The sequence below is a fragment of the Trachypithecus francoisi genome, unplaced genomic scaffold (genome assembly GCF_009764315.1).
Source record: "Trachypithecus francoisi isolate TF-2019V2 unplaced genomic scaffold, Tfra_2.0 Lachesis_group11, whole genome shotgun sequence".
In the NCBI taxonomy this organism is placed as follows: domain Eukaryota; kingdom Metazoa; phylum Chordata; class Mammalia; order Primates; family Cercopithecidae; genus Trachypithecus; species Trachypithecus francoisi.
This window is the reverse complement of record NW_022681456.1, coordinates 25,585,324-25,595,295: the sequence shown is the minus strand read 5'-3', so window position 1 is coordinate 25,595,295 and position 9,972 is coordinate 25,585,324. Positions and strand designations below refer to the sequence as shown.

Here is a 9,972-nt window from a genome sequence, read left to right as displayed (position 1 = left end):
GGGACCTCCGTGAAACGACAAATTCATTTTGGAGAAAGCTTTAAAAAAACGCAAACCACAAACCTCTGCCATTTATCAGCTTGAAGTCTACGGAACTGCAAGCAAAATAAAGACTGGTGGAACTTTGCTTCTGACTGACCCCTACAGTCCCAAATATTTTCTTGGCCTTTACAAAGCCCGCAGGCATCGTCACATGCAGTACTGAAAAGCCTTTTCTGGATACTCAACACAGCCCAGCCCAGCCCAGCCCACGTGGATTCCTCGCCTGGCTGCTTCCGCTTCCATTCTGTCCCCTGCCATTTCCCATTCGGCGCCTCAAAATAACGTCAAAACGAGCGCCAACGCTGCCCGAGTAGGAGCCCGCGCATGCGCTCTGCCCTGGCAGCGGTCCAGTGCTGCGCCCCGAGCGTGTGGCCGCAGCGAGGCTGTGGTCCCGCCGGCTGAGGCCGGGTTTCTAGCCTGACACGCCCTTGACCTAAGGATCATGAACCGCAGCCGCCAGGTGACGTGCGTGGCCTGGGTCCGCTGCGGCGTGGCCAAAGAGACACCAGACAAGGTGAGGCCTGGTCGCTGGGAGACAAGGGGAGCAGCGTCTTTACGGCACTGCGGGTCCGCCCCACTAGGGGAACGTGGACCCAGAACTTGGGGCGTTGGCTGGTGCGACTGGCTGGGGTGAGGGCGGCTTTGCCCCGATTGTCGCGATTAGAGCTGCGGTTCAGAGAGACTGGTTCTCCTGAGCCTGGGGAGTCAGGGGCCGCGCCTCCTCACTGTTTCCACCTTCAAGCCCAGCCCCATCCCCAAATTCGCAAGCACGTAGACTTAGCGGGCCGGAAAGGGGTGGGCTGCTGTTTTCGTGGGTAATACCCCAAAAGGCTTTTTGACCACACCACAGCTTCACTAGCACCCAAATGCATTTTCAAGCATAAGTGGGAAGAGAGCATGAAAACTCCACTTTCCACTCCTGTGTTCCGTGTCTGAAGGAGTGAGGATGAGTGTGGTGTAGAAAAACAGGTGTGGAGACTAAGTTGTCTTGAGGCTGGGAGATGAATTGGGAATTTCTTGCAGTAATCCAGGTGAGATGTTGATGGTGGCAGTGAGGATGAGAGGTAAACGTAACACGTGAAAAACCTACAGGAGTTGAAGACTAAGACTGTAGCAGAGGTGAAGATTACTTCACTAATTCACCCATTCCTGGATACTAAGTGCTTTCTGTAGGCCAGGCATTGTTCAGGGTCCTGGGATAGGCATAAACAAAACAGAAAAAGTCCCTGCGTTTATGGAGTCGACATGTGCACATATATTATGTCAGTGGGAGTAAGTGCAACCAAACAGTAAAAGGGGTTGATTTGAATGTAATTGACCAAGATAATAATGATGGTGATAGGAATGTGATTGGCTTGGACATGGAGTTAACAGGAATGAGGGATGGGAGTAGTCCCAGTAGTTGTAAATTCCACCTGGGCACGGACTGTGTTTTATTTACCACTGTTTCTCCAGGGTTTGGTTGATGGTAGGCACTCGGTGTATATTTATAGAATAGGGACAGAAAATTATCTCACAAAAAATTGTTGGAGGAAACAGTTATTAAAAAGAGACATAGCCTTTCAAATACTTGAAGACAGTGATTTCCAAGTGAATCTACACATTGAAAATCTCACACTTGGGGAGGTTAAAAAAATACTGATGTGTATGTCCCACTCCCAAGTATTGTGTTGTAATTAGCCTGGAGTGTAGCCTAAATAAGATTCCCTAAGTGATTCTAATGTACAGACAAGTCTGGGAACCAATATTTGAAGAGTTATAGGAAAAAGAGGTTGAATTTATTTTATGAAATCCCAGAACGGAAAACTTGGACCAATTAAGAGAAATTGGACAAGCCAGTTGCGGTGGCTCGTGCCCGTAATCCCAGTCATTCAGGAAGCTGAGGTGGGAGGATCGCATGAACCCAGGAGTTCACAGCTGCAGAGAGCTGTGGCTGTGCTACATCTCTTAAAAATTAAAATTAAAGCCGGGCGCAGTGGCTCACGCCTGTAATCCAGCACTTTGGGAGGCTGAGGCAGGTGGATCACTTGAGGTCAGGAGTTCCAGACCAGCCTGGCCAACATGGTGAAACCCCGTCTCTACTAAAATACAAAAATTAGCCGGGCGTGGTGGTGCACGCGTGTAATCTCAGCTACTCGGGAGGCTGAGGTGGGAGATTCACTGAACCCAGGAGGCGGAGGCTGCAGTGAGCCGAGATTACACCACTGCACTCCAGCCTGGGCGCCAGAGCAAGACTCCCTCTCAAAAAAAAAAAAAAATTAAAAATAAAAATAAATAAAAGAAACTGGACAAATAAGCATATTTTAATCAAGCAACTAATTTCTGGAGCTATCCCACAATGGAATTCTCAAGAGGATTTCCATATTACTAGAGGCATTGCAGTGGAAACTAGGTGACTGATTTATTCATCAGTCATTAAGCATCACCACCGTTGGCCAGGCACTGAACTACATGCTGAGATATACAATGGCAAGCCAGTTTCTGTCTTCAGAGAGCTTACAGTTTAGTTGTAATAGGAGTGTTTTTGTTTCTGTTTGATACAGAGTCTTGCTCTAAAACCCAAGCTGGAGTGCAGTGGTGCAGTCATGGCTCACTGCAGCCTCAACCTCCTGGGTCCCAAGTAATCCGACCTCCTCAGTCTCTTGAAGTGACTACAGGCGTGTACCACCATGCCTGACTAATTTTTTAATTTTTTGTAGAGATGGGGATCTCCCAGTGTTGCCCAGGCTAGTCTCAAACTCCTGGGCTCAAGGAATCCTCCCACCTCAGCCTTCCAAAGTGCTGGGATTACAGGCGTGAGGCACTGCACTCAGCCGTGAAAGGGGTGTTTTTAAAAGGTACTGAAGCATTGATTAGGTGAGGGAATGTCAGTTGTGAAGTAGAGAGATTGAATTCGGCTTTGAACCTGGTAATATTAGGATAAAGGATATTCAGGTGGGAAGTCTTGTAGGCAGTTGGAGAAATGGAAACGGAATATAAGATTAGAGAGAAGAAAGTTTGGAATAATCAGTTCAGAGGTGGTGGTTTCAGTCTTGAGAATGAATGAGCTTTGCAAGGACATGAGCCTGATGAGTGACCGTGTGGCAGTGATAATAGGGAAAAGAACAGAGGACTAGGCCAGGCGTGGTGGCTCATGCCTGTAATCCCAGCACTTGGGGAGGCCGAGGCGGGTGGATCACGAGGTGAGGGGTTCGAGACCAGCCTGACCAACATGGTGAGACCCCTGTCTCTACTAAAAATACAAAAATTAGCCAGGCATGGTGGCACACGCCTGTAATCCCAGCTACTCAGGAGGCTGAGGCAGGAGGAGAATCGCTTGAACCCGGGAGGCGGAGGTTGCAGTGAGCTGAGATAGCATCATTGCACTCCAGCCTGGGTGACACAGTGACACTCTGTCTCAAAAAAAAAAAAAAAACCAAAAAAACAGAAAACAGAGGACTAATTTAAGGGTGGTTTGTTAAGGAATGCCCCCAGGGAAGCAGAGGGAGGTGCCCTAGATAGAGTCAGAGATAGCTGGAAGAAAACCAGACGAGTACCTCAGAGCCACTTTACCAAAACCAGTCTTTGGGGTTTTAAGACGGAGAAGTAGAGTAGAATGAGCATGAATTTTGAAGTTTCAGGTGGGGAGGGATCTTAATTGTAAGGATCTATGAAATCTATATTTTTTTAATGTAGAGTCTGGATGTTTGATTCTTATCTTGATGACATTGCTTGGCGTTACATTTTACATTTGTTTGCAAACTACTTTTTAATTCAAAGAATTCTGAGGATTTCCTTACACATATTGTAATGAAATCTTTGCTCTCTTACAGGTAGAGCTGAGTAAAGAAGAAGTAAAACGTCTCATTGCTGAGGCAAAGGAGAAATTGCAGTTAAGTTTAGGACCAGATGAAATCTGCATCTTAAATGATGACCAGGTGGTCTTGTTATTGGAAGGTGCCATTATGGGTGATTCTCTTTTTCTTTCTGTGCTCATAGAGAAGAAGGTGGTGGCAGTGATGAAGAGGAGACAGGCAGTCCTTCAGAAGATGGCATGCAGAGTGCACGCACCCAGGCACGCCCAAGAGAGCCCCTGGAGGATGGTGACCCAGAGGACGACAGGACGCTCGATGAGGATGAGCTGGCTGAGTACGACTTAGATAAATACGATGAGGAAGATGACCCAGGTTAGAGTGTATCCACTTCTACTGGTTTGTAATTATAAGCTTAATATGTTGGATCATGTTTGTGGTGTTCCAAAGCTTTACTCTTAGATTTTATTGTTCTTGATATCAGTAAGATAATCTGGTTGAAGACTTGGGCAGACAGCATGATTCCTAAACTAGTTTAGAAGATTAACTCACTAATCTAAGATACAAATCTAGGATCTAAAAAAAAAGTACGGTGTATTTTATTGCATATACCAGGTTTAATCATTTGTAACCCACTTGTGAGTTTTTGTATGTAGTTACAATGCTATGGTGTGCTTGAACCTATATCCATATACCTTTTCCTCAACTGCAGTCGGTTTTCTCAGAATACAGTAGTGCCCCCTTATCCACGGTTTTGCTTTCTTTGGTTTCAGTTAGCCACAGTCAACTGCAGTCTGAAAATAGGTGAGTAAAGTACAGTTTTTTGAGAGAGATGACTTTCATATAACTTTTATTACAGTATATTATTATAATTATTTGATTCCTAGGTACGTATAGGAAAAACAATGTACATAAGGTTTGTATACTATCTGTGGTTTTAGACCACCACTACGTGTTTTGGAATGTATCCCCGTGGATAAGGGGGGACTACTGTGTGCATTTTGAGATGCTGTTGTTGGAGATAATTAGAAAAAGAGACCAGGTGCGGTGACTCACCCCTGTAATCCCGGCACTTTGGGAGGCCAAGACGGGTGGATCACTTGAGGTCAGGAGTTCAAGACCAACCTGGCCAGCATGGCGAAACCCCATCTCTACTAAAAATACAAAAATTAGTCAGGCGTGGTGGCAGGCCCCTGTAATCCCAGCTACTCAGGAGGCTGAGGCAGGAGTGTCGCTTGAATCTGGGAGGCGGAGGCCGCAGTGAGCCAAGATCGCACCACTGCACTCCAGCCTGAGTAACACAGTGAGACTCCATCTCAAAAAGAAAAAGAAAATCATGGGTGGGAAGAGAAAAAGGAAATAGAGCTGGAGACAGATTAGAATTAGAAGTTTGTATAGAAAGCCGTGAGGGGGAATAAAGTGAGCTGAGATGACAACTATGTATATTGCTCTTCTGAGGGAAGTAAGTATAAAGATAAATGGAAAACAATCTGACAAAAGCTGGGTAAGCTCGCTTTGTTTCTTTTGGAATGTGCTACCCTAAGTGGCACTAACCCCTAATCTTGGGGTTTGAGAAATAGGCATTTGGCACACTGAGCAGGTTAAATAAGTTATTTATTTAACTTGTAAATCCCAGTTAGTCTGCATATTTGGGAGCTGAAGGGACTCCTGGACTCCTGATAGCTAGAATCAGCTACTTCCAAATTATAAAATCAAAATATAGATGATCTGAAACAAAAATTAACTCTTAATACAAATGTTATCTGTGACAAAGTAAAATCACAACTACCTGTTAAATTGCAACTACCTGTTAAATTGGTGGTTAAAATACTACATAAGAAAGTCATAGCAGAGCAGAGCATGGTGGCTCATGTCTGTAATCCCAGCTACTTGGGAGACTAAGGCAGCAGGATCACTCAAGCCCAGGAGTTCAAGGCTGCAGTGAACTAAGATCACACTGCACTCCATCCTGGACGACAGCGAGACACCATGTCTAAATAATTTTAAAAGTTTTAAAGAGTCTTACAGCAATTATAATCAGACACTTAAAAATATCCGTAGCTGTTAGAGTATCATTGAAATGCTGAGTAAAATAATAGACTTTTTGTGTGTGAGACAGAATCTTGCTCTGTTGCCCAGGCTAGAGTGCTGTGGCGTGATCTCGGCTCACTGCAGCCTCCCAATCCCTAGTTCAAGCGATTCTCCTGCCTTAGCCTCCTGAGTGCTGGGATTATAGGCACACGCCACCACACCCAACTAATTTTTGTATTTTTAGTACAGATGGGTTTCACCATGTTGGCCAGGATGGTCTCGATCTCCTGACCTCATGATCTGCCCGCCTTGGCCTGAAAAACTCCAGAGATGGGGAGAGGAAGGGTCGAAAATGACATTGAGGAAATAGTGTTAATTGTTAAAGCAAGGTAATACAAGGTTCATGATGCCCTCTCTACTAATGTTCATTTTTCAAAATTTCTATAATAGAACGTTTTAAAAAAATCAGACACGTACGGGTTGATGGTGAGCACTTCCAGATACCCAATCTGTGGGGTATCTGGAAGAGCAGTGTGGTTGGAGTGCGTGAAGAATAGGACATGAGACATGGTCTGTGTTGGGCACAGGAAGATCAGTAAACAACGGACATGCAATGAGAAATGAGGAAGTAGGTTCTGGGTGGAGATGGGATTGACCAAAGTCAATTAGCTGTCTTGGCCTGAATGCCCCAGGCGGGGCATGTTTGAGCCCTGTAGATAACATTGTGGAGGTAGAACTGAGCCAAGTAAGAGGAAAATTTAGTGGAATGTGACAAACTATAGGAAGCCTTTAGTGCCAGAGCAGTGTTGAGCTTGACCTGATGTGTGTGATGGTAACAGCCTGGAAAAAGACCCAAAGAAGGGGAAATGCTTGGCAGGTTGATCTGCATGAGTGAAGCACAGAGAAGGTGGATGGGGAGTTGCTGGGAAGTCTGGAAAAAAGACTTACTGGGTCCCAGTAAACTTAGAATACCAGGCTTAGCAATCTGTGTGTTCTCTGTGCGGGAGGAAATCATTAAAGGTTTTTGAACATGGAACACATGATAATTGAACATGCACTTTAGGAAGTTAACTCTGGCAGCAGTGGAGAACAGGTTGGGAGATAGGGGAATCTCTTAGAGGAGCAGAAACTTAAGATAAATTAGGCCAGAAGCAATGAGGGCCTGGCTTGGGGCACTAGGAATGAGGAGGAGGACATGGAAGAAAGGGATTGCAGAGGTAGCTGGGAGTTTTGCATCATCCTTCCAGAATTGATACCTCTAGTTTCTGTCTTCTTATTGGTGGTGTACCTCTTTTCCTTCAGACAAGAAGTAACCCTGATTTCTTCACTCCATCTGAATTGAATTTAATTGTCATTTATCCATTTTTCCATCTAGATGTTCACTCCTCCTTTTTCCTTGTTCCCTTGGCCATCTGTCCTATGGATTACTATTAACTTCATTTTTCATTATCCACAGTACTTAAAAAGGAATCATTACCTCCATTTACCGGTGGCACACAGCTGGTTAAAGATGGCGCTAAGTTTTGACCACTCTCTGGCTCTAAAGCCTTCATTCTTTTCACTGCATCTTTTCTGTAGATACAGTCCAGTAGAGGATAGTTGTTTCCACTGGACTCTGGGTTATGGGCTCCAACCTTGTTAGGGACAGAGTGCCATGGATATACAGAGAAACAAAGAGCTAACCCAGCCTGGAGAGATGGCATTCAGAATCATCTCTTTCTCATGTAGCAGAAATTGCTTTCTCTGTTGCTTATCAGATGTTTAAGACCTATCAATCCTGCCTCCTCAAAGTGGCTTCCTCTAACAATTCAGTGTAGCTTCCTTTTCCTGAGTTATCCTTTGTTACCATTGTAGATGTGCCATAAAAGAACAATTTCATTTTCAAGTAAGTTTAGTGGAAAGAGCATACAGTATTTCATTTTTCATATGCTTACAAGGCATATTAGCATATCAGAACATGTGCAGTAGAGTAACCTGGTTAATTTTTTGAAACTAGTCATTTCTCAGTTTTATTTGATCAGGCAACCCTTATTTATTCTGTTGATTTCAGTGTTTTAGGGTCATTTTATTTGCAGGTCCTCAAGGCTGCCTCTCTGTAGCACCTTCAGTCATGAATGCAGGGAGCTAGTAGGAGAATCTCAAGAGAGTTCTCATATTTTCTAAAAGGGTCTAATTCCCTAATACAATTCTTTCAATGGAAGATTGTGAATTCCAAGACTGTCTGAAATCCATTCCAAAGGTCAAATACAAATGGCTTTTAAATTCCTGCTTCTTCTTATGTAGTTTCCGTTCCCAACTCTAGATGATCCAGAGTTAGTTATAAAATAGATGGTTGCATGTAAGTCCAAGAATGGATGTCATAGAAAAAATGTTTTTGTCAAGATGACAATTTTATTATTTTAGCGTGTCAATTTTTCTTACAGATGCTGAGACTCTTGGTGAATCTCTCTTGGGTCTTACGGTCTACGGGAGTAATGATCAAGATCCTTACGTTACTCTGAAAGATACAGTAAATATTTACATCGTTTTTCTAACTATGCTCTTAAGTGTTTGAAAAACCTTACTGGCTCTGTGCTTCTAGCCAATGACATATTTTTCCTTTCACTTAGGAACAATATGAACGTGAAGATTTCTTGATTAAGCCCAGTGATAATCTCATAGTTTGTGGCCGAGCTGAACAGGACCAGTGCAATTTAGAGGTGCATGGTAAGTGACAAATCCCTAACTAAAGATTTTCTAAGTGATGGTAAAATAATAAGTGAATTAGTTACCGTTTCATTTTTAGGTGCCAGATCCTATTGTATCTTGTTTAAGTTGGTTACATAGTTAACTTTTACACAGGTGGCCAATTTCTTGGTTATTGTTCTGGACATGTGTAGTCCAGTACATCACTTTGGTATCTGAATTTTCTATGGAAATAAATCCCCTGGAAATTTTTCATAGGGGTGTCTTTTTTTGTTTTCATATATAAACAGGGTCTCACTGTGTTGCCCAGGCTGTCCTGAACTGGGCTCAAGCAATCCTGCTTTGACCTCCCAAAGTGCTAGGTGCTGTATTACAGGTGTGAGCCACCACACCTGGCCTCATAGAGGTTTTCAATCTTTTATTCAAATAGGATTGCCTGTTTTTCACTCATCTCCTACTCCCACTATAAAAAACCTGGAAGTAAAACTATATATGAAAATAGAAGGCCGGGTGCGGTGCCTCACACTTGTAATCCCAGCATTTTGGGAGGCTAAGTAAGGCGGGAGGATCGCTTGAGCCCATGAGTTCTAGGCTACAGTGAGCTATGATTCTGTGTTTGCGCCAGTGTACTCCAGCCTGGGTGACAAAGACCCCATCTCTTAGGGAGATAAAAATGCATAATCCTATTCCTCTGAGTTAATAACTTGCCACCTTGGATATTTACTCCTAATTTATTTTCTGGCTACTTTTTCTTTATGTGGATTATACTGGATAGACAGGTTTTTCTCATGTTTTTTAAATAGTTATTTCAGATATTTCCCCTTTGCAAAACATTTTATTTTCTTCATAATTATTCAACACAAAGGGCCACATTTCTTTTTTGGAACCAAAACATCTTGATCACCTTTTCCACTTCAAGGAATATTTGTACCAAAGCCAGAAGCGAAAGCTTTGCAGTAATCAGAAGTAGGCATGAAAATAGGAATTTTTAAATCATATTTTTAAATGTTGCTATTTTTGATTTAATATTGAATGGCTTGCCTCACTTTGGTATTTTTAATGTAAAATCTGTTTTTTATATGCTAAAAGTGGACTTCCACAATGTCTGGAGCACTCTGCTTACAGATTCTCCCTTTTGTTTTTCATGCCCCTTCCACTGTGCTCATATCCTCAGACAAGTCCATCCTTGCCTGATACTGTCCTCCCCCAGCAGTCTTCAGATCGTCTTGAGACTTTGAAGATTCAAAGAGATTATTAGGCTGATAAGTCCTTTTGTTACAGGAAACACAGTTACACAGCTTGAAAAAATAAAACCCTTAGGCTTAATGTTTATCGGCATCTTCTAGGTTGCTTCATCACAGCATCCATTGTTTAGCTTGGATTTCTATAACTCTTCAGAATCCTTAAGGCTGTCCATGGGAAG

General features: G+C 43.3%; 1 protein-coding gene across 2 annotated transcripts in view; it reads left to right on the top strand.

The window, feature by feature from the left end:
• Positions 1-324: 324 nt before the first annotated feature.
• The window catches only part of PWP1 (PWP1 homolog, endonuclein), a 26,120-nt gene continuing 16,472 nt past the window's right edge, over positions 325-9,972 (top strand). The window contains exons 1-6 of one of the 2 annotated variants that reach the window (XM_033220770.1): positions 353-556; positions 3,855-3,913; positions 4,021-4,208; positions 4,607-4,637; positions 8,288-8,373; positions 8,474-8,570. In XM_033220770.1, coding sequence (XP_033076661.1) covers positions 4,191-4,208; positions 4,607-4,637; positions 8,288-8,373; positions 8,474-8,570 — 232 coding nt within the window. In that variant the 5' untranslated portion in view covers positions 353-556; positions 3,855-3,913; positions 4,021-4,190. Of the gene's footprint in view, positions 557-3,854; positions 3,914-4,020; positions 4,209-4,606; positions 4,638-8,287; positions 8,374-8,473; positions 8,571-9,972 lie in introns of both variants that reach the window. The other variant, XM_033220769.1, reaches the window with a different exon arrangement.